At 43.3% G+C, this 19,933-nt stretch overlaps 2 protein-coding genes across 2 annotated transcripts in view; both read right to left on the bottom strand.

Annotated features, from left to right (window-relative positions):
- GPR137B (G protein-coupled receptor 137B) overlaps positions 1 to 19,933 on the bottom strand; it is a 499,787-nt gene that overhangs the window by 204,075 nt on the left and 275,779 nt on the right. The gene's annotated exons all lie outside the window — the stretch shown is intronic.
- RYR2 (ryanodine receptor 2) overlaps positions 1 to 19,933 on the bottom strand; it is a gene marked incomplete at its 5' end in the record, with an annotated part of 202,230 nt that overhangs the window by 137,803 nt on the left and 44,494 nt on the right. Inside the window, 11 exon segments of the mRNA XM_081114327.1 lie at positions 1,898 to 2,033; positions 2,849 to 3,032; positions 3,948 to 4,069; positions 5,021 to 5,185; positions 9,073 to 9,229; positions 11,535 to 11,609; positions 13,184 to 13,280; positions 13,895 to 14,000; positions 15,705 to 15,817; positions 18,800 to 18,878; positions 19,758 to 19,832. Of these exon segments, the coding sequence (XP_080970453.1) occupies positions 1,898 to 2,033; positions 2,849 to 3,032; positions 3,948 to 4,069; positions 5,021 to 5,185; positions 9,073 to 9,229; positions 11,535 to 11,609; positions 13,184 to 13,280; positions 13,895 to 14,000; positions 15,705 to 15,817; positions 18,800 to 18,878; positions 19,758 to 19,832 (1,309 nt within the window).

Below are 19,933 nucleotides of genomic sequence, written 5' to 3'. Positions count from 1 at the left end.
CATGTGCACAGGGTGTTTCACAGATAAACGGACTGTGTGAATTATTACAACTCAGCAAATTAATTAAGGAGTCACTTAAGTGAGTTTCTAAAGTTATGGGGAAGTATCAGAGAAATACAAGGAAGTTCATCACTGTTTATAACAGCCAAACACTGGGACGGACTGAGGTGGACTGTGATGACGACACATCTCTCAGTGGGCGCTTACAGCCACCAAAACTGACTCAAGTTCACAGTTCCCACAAAAAACTGCCCTCGGTGCAGACGGCAGGAAAACAGGCCATAAAGGAATGTTGATGGTATGATTACAGTTTGGTGATGTAAGTGTATAAGCTCAAAATAAGTACACGCAGAGCATGGAGAAACTGTATTTTAGAGTATTTCTCGAGAATATGAGCTGCCCTTGAGGGAAATACATCCTGTTCGCGCCTGGGAGAGGAAGGAGACCGTGAGGAACGCAGTGAGCATGGAGCTGCTCTCCATGTGTGGAAAGGGGGGTTCTTATTCCAAACAGGAGGGAAGATGGACGGAGCTAGGCGGGGAAAGGGTCATAAATCCTGTTATAAAATCACAGCTGCTCCATCAGCACGGCAGTGTGTGTGCACCTGTGAGGAGGCGATGGTCCGTGGTCAAGATGTCTGTACCTAGAAAAACACAGGTGACAAGGAAGGAGCATGGAAGTGACCAGATAACCCCCAGGAAGTACAGACACACAGGGAGCCTTGAGCCATCTTAGTCCATGAACTTGGACATGGAGGAGGGCCACAGCATCCACGATCAGCGAGAGCTCGTGTTTCTATCTTGATCTTCTAATTCTGTTTTTCAAGGAAGGACATAACGGGGAAGGAGCCACAGGCCCGTGGCTGTGAGGGGAAGGGCTCTAGGCCATGTCTGCTCTGCTACCAAACGCCACCTCATGGGAGTCTCTTCAATGTGTGTGTCTCTTATATGATGGACATTTGAAGTGGACACCTGAGCTTGCTCCCTGCCTTCTCTGGAATCGCACCTATTTGGCAGGCAGGCAGGCCAAGGCGTGGCCCGGTTCCCAGGGTGGGTCAAAGCCGGGATCAGACAAAGCCGGGCCTCCTGCCAGAGTGAGCAGGGCAGGAAGGGCACGGACACCATCTGGGCTGATGAGTGGAACAGCAGGCTCCTTCTTCGAGAGCATTTCCAGGGGCAGCCCCGCCACTTCTCCATGTCCGAGAGGCCACTTCCGGTGCTGAGCGCTGACTGCAGCCACCAAGGCCGTCCAGGGAAGCCAGCCCTGATGGCGGCTGACCCCTCGGAGGGCAGGGCAGACAGAAGCTGGTCTGGATGCTGCGAGAGACACTGCTTCCCACCCACTGCAGATGCCCTGTTTTGCAGGCCCATGGCCGCCCTTGGGAAGGGCAAAATCTCAGACCCTTGACAAGCGACGGCAGAAGCTGCAGTAATCGCCCGGACCAAAAGCAATGCAGCCCTGTGTCTGCACAGGGCCACGAGGAATGCAGTGTAAACCATGGCCTGTGTCACTTACTGTTCCTCAAGTGTCCCTGGACCCTCCCAGGCAGGTCCCAGAACGGTGAGAGGAAGGGGCTGGGAGATCCCTGATAGGGGGAGAGTGGGTAACGGGCTTTGTGGGACTCTCTTCAGAAGCCAAAGCCAATATCTGAGGCTCATCACCCAGAGGCCCCCACCTACAAACACACCCTGGACCCCTCTCCTTTACCAGAGGCAAAGCCACGGCTCTGGCCACGCTTCACCGAGATGATTCAACAGCAAGCATCACTGCCCGTAGTGCAGCTCGGGTAAAAACTAACGGCTTCAATAGAAAGCAAGAACTAAAACGGCTGTGAGTGCCCTGTGATCATTTTCAATAGACACAGCAGTTGCCTTGAAAACCCAGCCATCCTTCTTACCCAGCAACTCATACAGGGAATTCAGAATGGACTTCCAGGACTCCCCCGCCTCTCTGCCAGCGACCTCGGCAAAGTGGGCGGCGCTGCTGTAGACGTGCAGCCGGTCCACGCACTGGAGCACGAGGCTGATCATCCCCTGCGAGGGCAGAGAAACCGCCGTCAGAAACATCGGGTCTGCTCACCCCCGAAATGCACAGTGGTTTCAAAAATGGAAAGCCTGGCTGATGGTGAGCCTCTCAGTCGTTAAGAAAACGGGGGTCACTTATTCACAGGACAAGCAGCAACACCTGCGTGACAAACAAAATGGAATGAGGGCCGCTTGCCTGGTGGCGGATCGATAGTTCGGCTTGGGGGCCCTCGCTGAGGCTCTAGGACAGCCGGTCCTGGCACTTGGACCCTCCCATGTGGTCCTGCTACTATTCTGTCTGTAAATTACGGCCCTTCCGCTCTTTTGGCAGCAGAACTTTCGTGAAATAAAACCATACACGGAAACTCAATATGAGCAAAAGAAAGCAGTGGAGTCACTGTGTCCAGGTAGGGGCCTGGCACTTTGCCGAGTGACCCTCTCCTGGGCAGCCTCTGTCCCAACACAAGCTCCCTGTGCTCCTGGGGCAGCTCCCAGGAGCTGGAAGAACCTGCATTCACTTAGACACCTGAAGAGCCTGTTTTGACATAAGTAACACGAAGCAAGAAGAGTGCAGTGAATGACCAACGTGAAGTGAAGGCTGAGGAGACAGTAACACACGGTCCTTTGCCAGGGGCGTGAGGAGAGGAGTTCCCTAGACGCTGGCAGAAATGACAACCATCGCCGCTCTCCAAGGCCGGGTTCCTGCAGCCAGTACCGTGCGCCTGCTGCCCTGATTGCTAAGTGCAAGATGTCAAGTAGAGTCCCCACGGAGGACCGGTTTCCCAGGAGGAGAGTGGAAAGGACTTGCGCTGGGAGCAGCTCACCTCCTCCTGGAAGAGGTTCTGCCGGTTCTTCAGGGCCCGCAGCCGGTTCTGCCTGTCCTCGTGCTCCAGGTGCTCGGCCGGCGGGTGCAGGTAGCTGATCAGGTCCCGCAGGCTCAGGCTGACCGACTCGATGGGCAAGTCCACTGGGGGCGCCTTCGCCTTCCTGCCCAGAGCATCCAGGCCCCTAAATGAAGAGCACCATTGCTCTCATCGGTGACTCACAATTTTATGTAGGATTTTAGTTCATAAAGCTTTCCCTCTCTCCCAATACCACTGTAAAAGGCAAACAATATTTGAATCACAAATATATTTATTTATAACATAGTCAAACTCATCTCTTATCATGCTGAACCAAATAAACTCACAAATGACTCAAATACAGTATCTACACTTGCAAACTAAGGAGAAGCAATAGTAAATGCTTGCTTAGGAAGTGGAACTTACCTGCCATTAGAAATAGAACCATTCAATTACTTCCTAGAAGAAACTCAAGCAATAATTAATATATTCAAATGAAAAACTGTATATTCCTTCATGTATACATAATGTTATATTAAAAACACCAGTACTGAGAGAAATTTATCTAGAGAAAAGCTGGAAGGGCCTAGAGGACCAATATTTAGAAACCAACTGATTTTTATTATAAAGCACTAGATGCTCGAGTTTCAGGATGCAAAGCCCCGAACTGATAATTTTGACATTTTCTCGTTCCATTGTGTTTGGTTTGGGGGGAAGGAGCTGTTAGCTGCTAATACTCACTGCCATTCTGTTTAAAAAGATATTCTAATGATGTTAACTCGTAAATTCCACTTAGTAACCAGGAAACAATATGTTAAATGCTTTCCTATTACCTGAAAGAAATGTATTTAAAATTAAATTTTAAAATGGCATCATGTTGCATTTCCTAGCCTTTGAAGGAAAACATATTATTGGCATGTAAGTGTGTGGATTTGTTGAGCTTTCCGAGATTCTGAGTTTTAAACTCAAAACTTTGAGATTGACCACCATAGTATACTTTAGAATTATTTACTTGTAGATTCAATCAGGAAATTGAGGTAAAATGTCAAATAGCCACCACAACAAAGGACATGAAATGTACCTTATAAACCTGTTGAAAAGGAAGACGGTGCTCCGGATGACCCGCGCTGTCCGCGACTCTTCGTGCTGCGACCTGGACAAGTTTATGCCGTCGTCCATGTGGCCTTCGTGATGCATGATGGCCTGCGGGAGGCACATGGACCGCCATCACTCCAACACCTCCCTTCCCAACGGGACTAAGAAGGTGCGCACTCAAAGAGGCCATAGCAGTCCGCAGAACCAAGACAGGTGGAGGGGACTGTAAACTGTTGATGATTTTAAAGCTTTACCCTAAAGTTTGAGGTAAAATAATATGCAAAGGTCCCTGGACCACCTAGGCATTTAGTTACTGTTTTAAAGAATTAATCTGTTATTGTACTGAGTTGAGCAAAACAAACCCCAGAATATCTTCACACATCATGTTCAGTGACTGCTCCAAGTCTAACCCTCTGAGGGAAGCAGCAAAGGAAGCCATTCAGCTTCAGCAGGCACAGTGAGTTGAGCAGACAGGTAATGAATAGTGCTCAGCAATGCTCCTAAGGCATTTAGGTTCTTTAAAACTGCGTTTTTATGTTGTTAGTTCTTGTTAGGTGTTTTTTTTTAAGCTTACTATGAGAGTACCACATGAGAAGAGACAAGTGCAGAAACCTTAAGTAAACAATTGAATGGTTCTCACAAAGTGAGCATACTATGAACACTCGGAGCAGAAAGAGAAGGTCATAGCACCTCCATATCCACCCAGAGTTCCCTTCCTGCCCTGCCCTCCACAATGGTCCCCATCTTCTCACTTTTAACAACAAAGGTCACTTGGGTTCTATACATAAATGGAACCACGAAATGGGAAGCCACTGGTGCCCAGCTTCCTTCATTCAACACTTTCAGAAGATAGTTGTCATCTAAACAGGTGTACTGAGTTAAGATTAGTAAGGAGAACTAAAATTATAAACTATCTAGAAAGCAATGCAAAATGGAACATGCATGTCGAGAATGAACGTCAGCAGGTGGTTGAGAGTGTTAGCTACCTCTTCTTGCCTTGTGTTTGTGTATGTTAGCCATACGAGATGACTGCGAGATGGGGTTTCTCTCGCCTCTTACCTTGCGCTGTATGGCTCCCATCCTCACAGACTTCACGTCCACAGCCTGATACGTCAGCCACAGGCCTGTGTTCACGTGCTGTATGTAGCAGACGGAGTCTCCATACTTGATCTCAGAGGTTCCCATGCCATCGACTTCTTTTCTCACCCCTGCATCCAATTTTTCCTAAGGAGAGAGGAAAAAGAGATAATCAAGTTTTTAAAATACAACTTTATCTTGAAAGAACTTTGCCTTGTTGTAAATATGTTCCTTGAAAAATTCAGCCCTCTGAAGTCCCCTGAAATAACAGTCAAATATTTTATTCTAGCAGTTCAACCACTACTGAAGATTTGAGTAGAAAATTATAAAAATAAATAACGTATTCTTGAATAGCTCACACTGATAGACAATTATTTTAGCCATAAAAAAAAACTTTATATTGGCCAATGACAAACTCCAAATGGGATATCTTAAAATGAGCAGTTTTCATATTCTTTTCATATTCAAATGAGCAGGCTTCATATTCTTTCCCGATTATTTTTTTTCTTTATTTGTACTTAACAGCATAGGTTTGTGGGACAGGAAATCTGGTTTTGAGTTCAGTCTCTGCCACTTGCTACCTCTGTGATCTTAGAAAAGTTAAACAAAGCTGTTTAAGCCTCAGTTTTTCCAGCTATAAATAAAGCTAATAACCATACCAGAAAACATGAGATAATGCATGTAAAGCTAACAAACATATCAGAAAACATGAGATAATGCCTGTAAATATTTCAGCACAGTATCTAGGATAAAATAAACTTAAATTTTTACTATTTTGGCTATGTAAACGATGATGATAATGGTGATTATGTTAGCAAGGATGTTAATGCTTTCTTTAGAACTATTCAAAACGACTGTAACTCCATTTCCCATAATGCAATTCCAACTTGAACGACAGAGTCACTGGCTCCTAAGGGCCCTGGGCTACCCTCCCTCTGCTCGGAAGCAGCACTCGATGCTCTGATACCAGCTGTTTCCTTCAAATCCCTGCGCTTCCATGCTGCCTCCTTCAACATGCTCCCTCTCGTGGACACAAACAGCAGTGTGGTGGTTGCCAGAGGGAAGGGGGGCGGGGGCCTAAAATATGGTGACAGGAGATTTGACTTTGGGTGTGGGCACACGGTGCAATATACAAATCTTATAACACAGGAACCCACACCTTGCCCTAGCTGGTTTGGCTCAGTGGATAGAGCATCGGCCCGCAGACTGAAGCGTCCTGGTTTCGATTCCAGTCAAGGGCACGTACCTGGGTTGCAGGCTCGATCCCCAGCCCTGGTCAGGGCGCATGTGGGAGGCAACCAATCGATTTCTCTCTCTCACACATCATGTCCTTCCTTTTCACACCACTTGCACTATTGGCTAACTTCACCAGCTCCCGTGATCTTAAAAAACAAATCCGCGTAACAAACTGAGTAACTCAGTAATTCATATTGGCTCTGACTGATACACCTCATCTTCATCACTGGAGGTTTCAATGAGCCCACTCTCTTGTCCACTGCCATTAGAAAGGATCAGCATAGCCTGGCCTGTGTGGCTCAGTCGATTGAGCGTTGTCCCATGCACCAGGACAAGAGGTCACTGGTTCCATTCCCAGTTGCAGGCTTGATCAATCCCCAGTAGGGGGCGTGCAGAAGGCAGCCAATTGATGTTTCTCTCACATCTATGTTTCTATCTCTCCCTCTCCCTTCTTCTCTCTTTAAAAAATAAGTAAAAACGTATTTTATAAAAGGATCAGCATAAAAACTATCATTGGATTTCCGTATCTTCTGTAAAACCACAGCTGGTCTTATTTTCTATTATACTATCAGCACCCCTTGATAAAAGGTTACTGCAAAAATCTCATTTGAATTTAATCCTGATTAAATAAAAATGTATTTACAATGATAATTTTGTATACTTATTTTGATAAAAAAATATACATGTTCTTCATTTCACTTTCATCTTTTAGATATTTAGTCATCACTAAACAACTACAATAGGTGTGCTCATCTGATCACAGGTAAACAACATATCTTCCCTGTCTGCTATTATTATTTCAAATCTTTAATTCTGTTATTAAAGAAGGCTTTAGATTTACTACTTAGGCTCAAAGTTTGGATATGCCACCTAACCTGCTTCAGTTTCCTCATCTGTATAATTAAGATTAAAAATAGTATCTAAGCCCTAGTCAGTTTGGCTCAGTGGGTAGAGCGTCGGCCTGCAGACCGAAGAGTCTCAAGTTCAATTCCAGTCAAGGGCATGTACCTCTGTTGCGGGCTCCTCCCAGCCCGGGCCCTGGTCGGGACACATGCAGGAGGCAACCAATCGATGTGTTTCTCTCTGTCTCTCGCTCTCTCTTTACTTGCTCTGAAAATCAATGGAAAAATATCCTCGGGTGAGGATTAAAAAATAAATTTTAAAAAATAGTATCTAAGCTTCATAGGATTGAACTAGAATTAAATGAGATAATACATATAAGATACTTCACACATTATCTGGACCATAAATTAACCGTTACTCTTATTTTCATGTGTGTGTTTTAAAGCATTTAAAATATTTTTCAACCAAGAATAAAAATCCCAAACAAAAATAGCATACTAAAAACTATGTCCTAAAAATGATTTTGTTCTATTTTTTCATTTGTTCCATAATCCTTGTGATCTCACTGGCAGTCTTATTTGAGTCTGATTTCATCACTTCAATAGCAGCACGTTTCTATTTGTGGCGCATGGGAGAAGGAAAACTGGAGGAAATCCCCCAAAGAAGCATATTTTAGAGGCATTTTAGGCTAAAAAATTCCATCTTGGGGAAATATAATACATATGTGATTGGCAAGATCTACCCTTATAATAAACAAATAATAGAAAGCAATACAAAGACTTACTCTATCTCCTGGAAAAAAATTATAATTACCTAATTGGCCATTATTTTAAAATCAGAATTCTACTGTGATTTTAAAATTAAAATGTTTTCTTGGCCTTCAGTTTCACCTTCTCTTTTCTCAACCACGGTACCACGTGCAGTTCTCACTGTGAGTTAAACGAGTGGAGTGTGTTTGGCAGCAAGTCAGTAACAACCTGCTTAAGACAGCAGTTCCCCAAACATGAGTGCCAGGCAGGAGACCAGACTCAGAGAAACTGAAGACTTCATTAGAAAGTGATTCTGGCCCCTGGCCACGGTTTCTCAGTGGTTAGAGTGTTGGCCTGTGCACCGGAGAGTCACTGGTTCGATTCCCACCCACGGGCACATACTTGGATTGCAGGTCCAAGCCCCGCCCCAGAGTGCATGTGGAAGGCAACCTGTTGATGTATCTCTGTCACATCAATGTTTCTCTCTCTCCCTCTGCCCCTCCCTCCCTCCTTTCCACTCTCTCTAAAAAAAATAAATAAATAAAAATAAGTGGAAAAAATACCTTCATTCCTCTGGTGAGCATTTAAAAGAAAAAAAGTGGTGCTGGGATCCCTGGTCTCTGTACTTCCTGTGTAAGCTACGACATTACAAAATGGCCCAAATCCAGAAACAGCCCCCATTCTCCAAGTGCATATTAGGAGAGATATTTGGAGAAAAAATGTTTCAAAGGCTACTGCTTTGGGCAAGAACTTTTATTCAGAGTGTTTGAAAATATTCACAGCTTTTGAGCCAGTATGTCCAGTCCTAGGATCCATCAAAGAAACAAGTAAAAAAATGTGCACAAAACATGTCCAAGAACGTCAGTGCAGTGGTTATTTTTTCCTTAATTGATTTTTTGTAACAAAGAAATATGGCTATTGTAACAGGCAAAATAATCCGGAGATGGACTTTTTTGAAGTTAAACAAAAATTTTCCTGCACTCGTGTTCCCACACATCTTCTATTTTGATCTTTCTGAAATATTCAAAGTTAAAATCTTAGAGCAGTCCTTCCCTATCAAGCATATAAAAATGTACAAACATAGATTTATTTAAATCAAAACAATAAAATTTTGTCATTACAACTTGCTTTTTTTTCACTCACCAGTATCCGAAGGAAACGTGGTGGGTCTACTTACAGGAGGCCCAGCACTACTGTCCCGCTCACCTTGGAGGAGCGGAAGGTGAAGGCCGTAGACTTCACATCAGCTTTCTCTTTGTCCATGAGGAGAAGGTTCTTGTCTTCCATGAGACTCAGGTACTTTCCCGTTGTGACGTGCCGCAGTCGGAAAGGCTGGCCCCACCGTATGTGGCTCCCACTCCACCTGCAGAGACAGGTCAGACTCATTCCAACAGCAGCCACAGCCACAGGGAAACAGCAAGTCACCTGTACGTGTCAGCAATGATGGAAGGTGCTCTGCACGTACCGTCTTATTGAACGGTCTCGGAACCCGTGAGGCTGGTGGTATTAATGTCAGTTCACGCATAACAAAATAGTAATTCAGATGATCACGTAACATTCAACGTTACACAGCCACTAGCAAGCAGAAGTGAAATTTCACTCTAGGTCTTCTGACTCTCAATGTGACACCATCCGCACTAACCCTACTCCTTGTGCTCCCAGTTCACCTCTCCTCACTAGTCACAGATTCAGAAATGATAAATTTAAATGATACTTTAGAGTTTACTAGTTAAAAACTTTTGTTGGATTTGCACAGACTTGCAAAAGAGTGGTACAGTCAATGCTTAATTATGATGAATTATAATTTATATACATAAATTAAACTAAAGCATATATTTACCTGAAAAAAGAAATATATTCCTATGGTTTAAATTTAATAATGAAGAACAATTATCTCATTAAAAACCAATGAATTAAAAAAAAGAATATGAGAACTATAAAAAGTCAAAAGGAGAAAAAAGAAAATATAAATAAACAGAAAATATAAACTAAGGTTATAGAAAAGATAAAAAGCAAAGTTATGATCATTAAAACCTGCTAAAAGCAATGACTTTCAGAAAGGGTGGAAAGGAAAATCCGGTTATGTGCCACTCCTGCTTCTGCAGAACTGCACATGCTGAGTCAACATAGGCAGACCTCGGACTGCTGTGAGCAGAGGGGGACAAGCCTCGCAGATGCATGACACCAAGTGGCTCTTTGCAAAGCAAGGACAGCCTCTCATCGTGGGTAAGAAACACGCTGACAATCAATAACTAAAAACTAAACATAACCGAGTGGAAAAGAATCCCCTTGCTTATAAAATCACAAGGAAACAGTGATGGCAAAGTTGCTGTTAGACAATCAGAGTTCGAGGCAAAGCATGAAGGGAATGCTGTCGGGTGCTTTAAAAAGATAAGAGATAAACTCTAAAAAGGATGCACACAGTCATCACTACATCATGAGTCATATAGACAGCAGAGCTGTGGAGGCTGTCAATATGATTTTTATCAATTAACAAATTTGTTTGAAAATAGAGTCATTAAAAACTATTGTGGTCTACTAATTAAGAGTATTTTTTTAAAAATTTTCTATTTTAGTAAACAGTAAGTGATATTTATGCTGTTTTGCTAAACTGGTTTTCTGACTTGTGATATTAGCACTGAAAATTAACAGTACCACGATATTATGATGTTCATTTTTACATGAATCTATTCATAGAGACAACTATTTATAATACACTGTAAGCTATATTCTGTGCATATATTTAAAGTAATAAAAAGTCCTATGTCATACCTTCCCACGTTCAAGGATATACAAAGTTTTTCAAGATTATTGCCTGGGATAGATAAGCAAAAGCAACTGAAGAGCACTAAATTACTGAAATCATCATTAGGTAAGCATCAACCTCAAAACAGTACGTCTACAAAGATAGCTATTCTATGCTAAGATTGTTCCTTACACCCATCTTGGAGTCTGCAAACCTAAAGCAACAATTTCCTTTAAATATAATAGAGAACAAATACTTTAAAAACTTACTGCTTTTGAGGCAAAGGACTGAACCTTATAATCTTTTTTAAAATTTATTTTTTAAGTCTATTAAAAAGAGTTCAAAATTATACTTTTATTATCAACATTGCATTTTATTTAAAGGAACGAAAAGTCAATCTCTGAACAGCTTTTTTAAATCACTAGAAAAAAATACACACACACACAAATATATATATAACTTATTTCTCTAATATATGCACAGCGGCTTGTATTACCACCCCCTTTGCTGACTCGGCTGTTATTTGTGAGTAAACACAGAGACTGCCGGGAATGGTCTAGTGCCCTGGTTCACGTTCAGGTCTCCTCCGTCGCACAGGTGCCTCCAAAAGGTTCAGTCCAGAGCTTGCCAGGACGGAAGTGAGCGACAGGCTTGTCTCCAAACCTATCTAAAGGGCTCCCAGCAGCATTTTGTGCCGGGAGATGCACTGACCAGATGAGAAGATGCTACAAAAACCAATGAGGCTGAAGACAAAAGCGGCTGATCTACCTACCACCTGGTGAACTGGGGCTCATGAAGGATAACTAAAGGGGAGGAGGGAGAAAGGGAAGAGAGCCTGCCGCTGTCAGCGCTGCGTTTGCTGGTGCCCAGCCGAGCGCACTGGGAAGGTGACACGTGGGCTGCATTCAGAGGCGCTACTCACGCAACTCTCAGCGTCTCCAGTCTCCACAGGGACCGGGCGTGGACAGACACGGCACCACCTTCATAATGAACAGTTCTGTTTTCAAAAAAAGAAGCCCAATTTTAACATGTTTCATTCTTGGACTCTATTTTCCAAGCTAATTAAAAGAGAAAAGCAAATGGAAAGCCTTTGCATAAACAGTTAAAGCCATACTTTTTGGAGAAGACAATAGAGCCGGAAATAAAAATAACCAAAAATACTAACAGTGACCCACATTAAGTCTGCCCTAAATAAATATTCGATGTAAACACATGCCTCATCATTTTCTCCTCTAATCCCATTCATTCCCTCTCCAACTCCCCCTCCTCCATCTCCCCCCCCCCCCCGTGAATATACTCACCTGATTCATTTAATTCAGGTCCTTAAAAGTCCTCAGCTATAACTTTAGGTGTAGTTTAATATATTATTATTTAAACACATTCATATTTAGAGTTTTCAAGTTTGTTCTAGATACTTAACACATTCTAATATTTTAGTATAACACATTCTAATATTTTAGTATAACAATTCAAAAAGGTGATAATAGAAAAGTATAAATATCACCAAAAATATAAATATAAGCAAGAAGTTGCACACACACCCAAAGCAGAAACATTTATTTGAGGGTACTTCACACGTACCCAGACGCCAAAGCCCTCGTGGTAACTGTTTGTCAGTGGCGCTAAAGTCATCATCCACAACATCCAAACTGATCTCCGGGCCAACGCATGCCACCTTTCACGGAAGCCAGAGCCCATGCAGCACCTGGGAGTCTTCACTACCTCCTGCCCCCCTGGGCCTTCTATCTCCACAGAGCCCTCTGCTCTCAAGAGCCAGTTGATGATTATTAACTTCCTAAATGTTCCCTGTATCTTTCTGTAAATTACAGAAAGAAGTATTTATTAAATAAGTTACCAAGATATGTATGTTAATATTATGAGAAATGCCCTTTCAAAACGAAAACATGTAATAAATCATCCAGACGACACCTGCTCTCACAGTGATCCCTTGTTTATGTATTAACCTTATCAGATTCATCTGAGAATTCATGAGGCAAAGCAGAGCATTCAAAGCATCTTAAATATTTTTGTTTTTGTATTATTTGTGCACTTTCCCCAGAGATCTGGACTACATCAATCTCGGTCTAATGCCAAATAATATTAACATGAGAGAGGTATTATAATCACATAAAATATGAGGAACGTGGTCAGTTCTATTATCTATGGCAGCAAATGGAGGTAATAAAAAAAAGGTCGTCAACTTTTGTACAATTTGAGAAATCTGATTTTGAAACTGAATTCGAGACTACATGTTCCAGAAAAAGAATTAATCAGAACCAATGAACACTGAATGAAGTTTTAAGTAGATTGTTTAATGTGTTCACTCCTCCCACTCAGTTTAATGCGATGCTTCTTCCATGTTTTAATTTTTTCAGCGATTCCGCTGATAGGTAATAAAAACGTAACACGAGGAAAAACTGCAAAGGAGGCCAACAAATGGGTCATTCAGGGGACAGATGAACGTTAGAGGCCCACTTTCTCTTATGCTAACGGCCTGAGCAGGCATTTCCTTAATTTAAAAAATTATGTCAAGGCAAGAAAATCAAGGCTTGGGGCGCCAGGCTCACCCACCTCCGCTGCTCCTCCCCATGCTCCCCGGAGGGGACGGTGAGGCACTCGTCCATGTGTCCGTGCAGCAACCTCAGGACGTCGCCGCCAATCAGGTACCCTGTGAGGAGGAAACTCAGTCTAGCTCAGCTGTCATGCTAAGTGGTAGCTGGACAGTTCACCTGGTCCAATCTTCTATGCTCTTAGACAGAGAACCAGGAGTCTAGCAAGGCTTGTGCTCCTGGCCACATCTCAGAGAGGGATGGTTCCACCTGCCTGCTGCTGTTGGGCCTGAGCCTCAGAGCCCCAGAGTGAGTGACATTCCCACTGGAAATACCACCTCAACCCCGTAAAACCCTCCATTAAACATACATGCAGGGATAGGCTCAGACTTGAACCTGTGCAGGTGACAGTAATCAGAACACAGATGTCCCGGAAACCCTGACGCATAGGCATTTTTGGGACCCCCCTCCAAGGCACCCGCCCCAGAAGATGGGAAACCTGGACATCTGCCTAACTGAGCCATACCCCGGGGCAGCAGCCCCCAGGAAGCCAGCACAGAAAGCCACAAGATAAACTAAAGCTGACCACAGCGTACAAGTAGCAATTTAAACGAGAATGTTGGGTGTCATCACCTAATTTACAGAATAGTCTGACACAAGCTCTGGCTAAGAGCCAGCTCAGGGTCACAGACACCCTGCATCATGGACGAGCCCTCCCTGAAGAGGGGTGTACCTTGGGCCGCTTCACTTCCTGAGCTGATGGGGGCCACGCTCCAGAGCGTCAGCTGGAAAGCGGCGTCCACGTGGAGGCTGCCACTGCCGCTGCCATAGGACAGGTGCTGCGGAGAGGGACGCAAAGAGGCTTCGCCTGGCTGCGGGCGGGCTCAGCACACACATGCTTCTGCCCACTCACACCCAACACAGACTGGAACTGCGCACACGGAGCGTCTATGTCAGCCCTGTCACTCAAAACGAAGAGGCCGGTAGAAAAAGATTAGTTTCTATTTGTCTTTAGGTATTTCCCATCTTCATCCTAAGAGTTACTAACTTAAGCCACTAATCAGAAAACAAATGAATACACTAAAATAAATTGATTTATTAAAGCAGACTATTTTGTTTTAAGGCCTACTGATGAACAAAGTTATACAGATAGTGGGTACTTATCATTAGAATTATAAGTTGTCTACCTATCACACTGTGGTGTCTTTTTACAACAATGCAGGTGAGATCTATAGAACCAATGTCTTAGTTTTATGAGGTTATGAACTTTTATCTGCAACTTGACACAACAGCCATTCGATGGCAATGTTTTCTAATAGGTATCTAAAACCAAGACAAACACATTTTCTCCAAAATTCAGATAGTACAAATTTCAGATTTCCTTCTTAAAAATAAAAATGTGTAAAATATCGTATGTAATATTTTAAGAGCCAGAATATATGAGATCTGAAACTAAAAGAAAAGAAAAATTATGAAACCACTCTAGAATTTTACAGCAGATGGCCTCGGTTATTTTACCACCTGGCTCCGCTAGAATTGCAGACAGACACTGTGTTCTTGGGGTCATCTCAGCAAACATCACTTCTCCAATGCTGGTGACAGATGACAGCCTCAGCTTCCAAAGATCCCATCGTACCTGAACTTGCCCGGAAACCAACCCTCCCAGCTGGATGAAGGGCATGAAGTTGCAGCAAGACCGTCATGCTGGGGAGCTCCATGGGTCTTCACACCCACGGGGTCTCTCACCTGAATATGCTATTCTCGAGGCATCAGCAAAAATAGGCATGTCACTCTTAAACAAAATGGAAACCAGGCTGATGGAAAATAACCTTTCTAAATATCATAATAATATTTTGCACTGGAATCTCTCACACTTCCATTGATTTCAATCTGCAAACTTCTGCAAATGATTATTCTTTAGCAAAAATACAACTCACTAAATACTAGTAAGTTCAATTAAATATATATTGGCCTTACCACAAAATAAAAAATGCCTTCAATGATTAAACATAAACATTTTTTCATTTTCCCACTGTCACCCTCTGCTCTTTGAAACAATGTCAAGGAGACCTCAACTTGTTTTTATTTTGTTTGTTTCTCTTAACGTGGCAAGTATTTCTCACATAAGAATTTTCTTTCATAAATATCCAAATCAGTGGTCACAACCTCATTAATGCAGCCCTCTCGCCGGGTGCAGAAGAATCCCAGTTCTGAATTCCCGATCGGACTGTGTGTAGTGAGTCAGTGACAGAGTCCAGGAAGAGGCACCAGGGTCAGAACAGGGCAGGATGGGGCACACGGAGGGGGGCACCCAGGGCAGGGCACACCAGGAGCCTGTCCAAACGCACCTGGTGAGCCACATGACCGCATGTCACCCCCTTCCCCTACCTGGGGAGTTACTGCTCTCTCATCAAATAGAGGTACAGGCTTGTTTCTAAGCAAGTCTCCTGGATAATTTGCAATCTACACTTTAAAGAGGCTGTTTTATTGACCTTCATGCATCATCTCAGCAAGTCTGTGCCCTACTTACTCTCCACACTTACCAGGTACCTTTCGGAGGACACACTCACTAAGATGAGGTCATCGCCAACGCGCACCTTCTCTCCCTCGGACCGCTGCTTGGAGGCGGGGTGTATGGTCCACCAGCAAGCCTCGCCTGCAGGAGGGGCGAGCAACAGAGCAGCCTCTTAGTGCAAAATCCACGTGCTCTGCGGGTGACCCCACATTAACGAGGGAAGTAAAAGAAGTCTTCACAGTCAGTCTCCTTAACAGAAGTTTGTTCTGTTCACTCCTTCAGGAATTTGAATTATAATACAACTTAATCTCTTAGACCGTGAAAATAAAAAGAAGTAGGCCAATTAGCTTAGGATAAGACACATGGAAACATACAGCTTGTCATAGAACTGGTTGTGACAGTTGGGAAGTTTGGTGTCTTTCCCCCTATTAAGAATTGGTCAAAAATTATCTTTATGCTACATAAGGCGAAATTCACCGGTTGTGCCGACCTGACTTCATTCTTTACAAAAGCATATGGTGTACAGTACACTGTTCATGTTACTCTGATGACATCTAGTTTTCGCCAGTTGGTTTTCAGAAGGACTTGGAGTTTTATGATGTGACATTATAACCATTTACTTTCTGGGGGATGCTGATTTAAAACGGGCACAACTGTTATCTAAATTTTACTATCCTGTGCCTTAATATATTTTGTGATTTAAAAAATGTGTTTGTTTCTATTAACCTAAGTGTAACATAAAAGAGAACCCCATTATATAGAGCGCATTATAAAAATAGCTGGGTGTAATCAAATAATTCCTCCTGGAACGAGCCACACATAAGCCTCAGGAGCTACATGCCCACCGCCCATTCTTCATTCTTCACTGCTGTTACCTAAGACACAAACGAGCACACAATTCCTCAGTCTGGTCATACTTCCTTTTAAAAATAAATGCAAATTCTATCCAAAACATTCTAATATTCTCATCCAAAAATGAGAATATTTTTAGTGACTTGTTATCTAATAGTTTGCATTCTCTCCCTTTGCTCAGCTTTCTCATTTTCCATAACACTTTTCTTCTTTCTAATTCCCCAATGCCAGAATGTAGGTCCCATAACAGCAGGGCCTTCTATGTTTGGCTCACCGGGGTTTCCCCGGATGCTAGCATTTTTGTTTTTAATGCTCTGGCACTCAATAAAAATTCATTTTGCATAACTGAGTAAATGAATCAGCAAATGCTATTTCTTTTCTTAATATATTTTTATTGATTTCAGAGAGGAAGGGAGAGAAAGATAAACATCAGTGATGAGAGAGACTCACTGATCGGCTGCCCTCTGCACGTTCTACACTGGGGATCAAGCCTGCAACCCGGGCATGTGCCCTGATGGAATCCAACCATGATGACCTGGTTCACAGGTTGATGCTCAACCACTGGGCCACACAGGCCGGGGAATTTCTTAAGCGTGCTTACAGTTAATAGGTAATCTGTGCTCTGAGCAGCTTTTCTCACACAAACCACAGTCTTACTTGAGTGTCACCTTGCAGAATTCCTGGTCTTCACTCACTCAATTCACATTTTTAGATTTGTAAGGAATTTTTCATTCATTCACTCAAACATTTATAAAGCTCCCATTACTGGTCCATCATTGCTTTAGCAGCTGGGGATACATCAATAAACGAGGAAGAGCTGTAACCGGTATGGCTCAGTGGATAGAGCGTCGGCCTTCGGACTGAAAGGTCCCAGGTTTGATTCCGGTCAAGGGCATGTACATTGGTTGCGGGAACATCTCCAGTAGGGAGTGTGCAGGAGGTAGCTGATCGATGTTTCTCTCTCATTGATGTTTCTAACTCTCTATCTCTCTCCCTTCTTCTCTGTAAAAAATCAATAAAATATATTTAAAAAAATAAAAATTAAAAATAAACGAAGAAGACATATCATCTGCCTGTGAGTTTAGTTCTGATAAAGGCCACACAGGACTAACGGTAAATATAAGTAACTAAGAAGCAGCAGTGAGCTCCGGGGAACAGGGGCATAAGGCACCTGGGGCAGGAGAGGGGCTGCCTGTTGTCTGATGTTTTGTAGTCGTCTCAATGTATGAAACAACTTACACACTGTGTGTGCCTTGCACTTTTTTTGGAAGAGAGAACTGAATGTTTCATGTAATTGTGTGCTGAAGTAAAGGAACTATAATGATAAAACTTAAAAAAACTAGCAAAAATACAGAGAAATGGCTGAGCCCAAATAAAATGAAATAGAAATAATACATTTATCTTTTTGGTGCCTGGGATTCTTGGAATTTCATGAAGAAGGCAATATGTTGGTCTATTAAAAACTTAAGTTGGTAAATATAGCTTTATTTTTATCCATTTGTAGTCTGTGAAAAATTTAGACTATAGGAAAGTATTTTAAAAAGAAAACAGTGTGTGAAAGACTGCTAGATCCCACCCATGAAAGGAACAACTTGATAAGAGCTGGTCTATTTCCTTCCATTCTCTTCTCTACTAGGTCTTTTATTTATTTTTTAATTCCCAAAGTCAGGTATGCTTATTGTAAAAGATAAAATAGTCAAATTGTATATGAAGTGTAGAGTCAGAGCATTGAGAACAAAAACACAAATGAAGCTTATGTTCTCTTATCTTGATTCTCCAAAAGAATAAATGTGTCAATATATACATTTTCGTTTCAAAAATACGTAAACATACATCTGTTTGGATAGATATGTGGGTCAATGCCCTGTGACAGAGACATGAAGAAGACTCATTTTCTACCTTTTTGCTTGGATGAGGACACTGGTTATATTACATTTTTAGACTTAAAATTATTTTTTTTAAATATTTTATTGATCTTTTACAGAGAGGAAGGGAGAAGGATAGAGAGTTAGAAACATCGATGAGAGAGAAACATCGATCAGCTGCCTCCTGCACACCCCCTACGGGGGATTTGCCCGCAACCCAGGTACATGCCCTTGACCGGAATCGAACCTGGGACCCTTCAATCCGCAGGCTGACGCTCTATCCACTGAGCCAAACTGGTTAGGCTTAAAATTATTTTTAAGATGGAAGATGATAAAGACATGCAGTAATACTTCACAAGCCACCCAGTGCACATTAATACGTATGATCAAAGCCAGCAGGGCTCACCTGTTGTGTCCTCTTGCAAGCCAACGTCAAAGGCCAGCTTGTCCGTTGAAGACCGGGAGGTGGACAGGCAGCACAGGTACTAAAGGGCACAGAGGCAGCAGCTGTCACTACACGGCTATAGTCCCACCCAGTGCAATTCTGACTCGCTCTGGTATCAGAGTGAAATCTGGGTGCTTCTGGGCGAAGTCCCGGTTTTCCCAGTGAGGGGGACAGCACATGCTGGGCCTCCTAGGAGCAGTGAAATGTGGGCATAAGCACGTATGACGCATGTATGTAGTGAACCAGGGGACACAGCCTGAGAGGGGCTCGAGGGGTCACGTGGATGACTGGGTGCAAGAAGGAGCTGATGTGGAGAAAGAGAGAGACATCTAGTCAGGAAGGAGGGAAGCCAGTGAAAAGTGACAGTGCAACTCACAGGCAGATTTTTATATTATCTTTCAGTAAAAATACTTTAATTCTTTAATAAACTGTTAAAACAACACCAGGAATGAGAAAAGGTTCTTATTTTAATCTTAACACTTAACTGGTCTATCAAAAGTGAGATACTAAAAACAGGGGTCATACGATGACAGAATTGAAGGACCTTAAAGGTCACCCAAGCTACTCCTCATCTTGAGAGCTTGTTTGGAGGTTCTAGCAGGGGAGCGCAGCTACTCGTATACTCTTGACCGAAGACCGGTCCTCTCCTGGGGGGGGGGGGGAAGATCGTCCACTTCGACAGAGCGCGCAGCTTCGGGAGGGATGCACATGGATCGGTGAGGGAGGAGGGGGACACCCGCCTAGCCAGCCAGATCAGCCGAATCAACCCTGGCAATCAATGGGGTGACAGATGTCGCAGCCAGATCACCCTCACATCCTACTCCTCATCTTGTAAGTGGGAGGACCAAGCAGGGTACAGATCTTAAAGGGCACAGCGCCCTCACTTTCCCGACCACCGGAGAGGGAACGCGCCGCTCACCATGCCGCTGTTGGAGTGGCGCAGCAGGATGGCGTGTCCGTAGAGGAGTGTCCGGTGACCACCCCCTTGAGCAGTCTGCGAGGAACAAGACGGGGTCGACAAGAGAAGAAATAACAAAACTTAACGACGTCAATAAAAAGTCCCCGTGTTCTCCAGGAAAAGGTAAGAGCTACTGC

Source organism: Myotis nattereri (assembly GCF_964212035.1).
Source record: "Myotis nattereri genome assembly, chromosome: 20".
Lineage (NCBI taxonomy): Eukaryota > Metazoa > Chordata > Mammalia > Chiroptera > Vespertilionidae > Myotis > Myotis nattereri.
The sequence above is the reverse complement of the archived record's forward strand: the minus strand, read 5'-3'. Positions and strand labels throughout refer to the sequence as shown.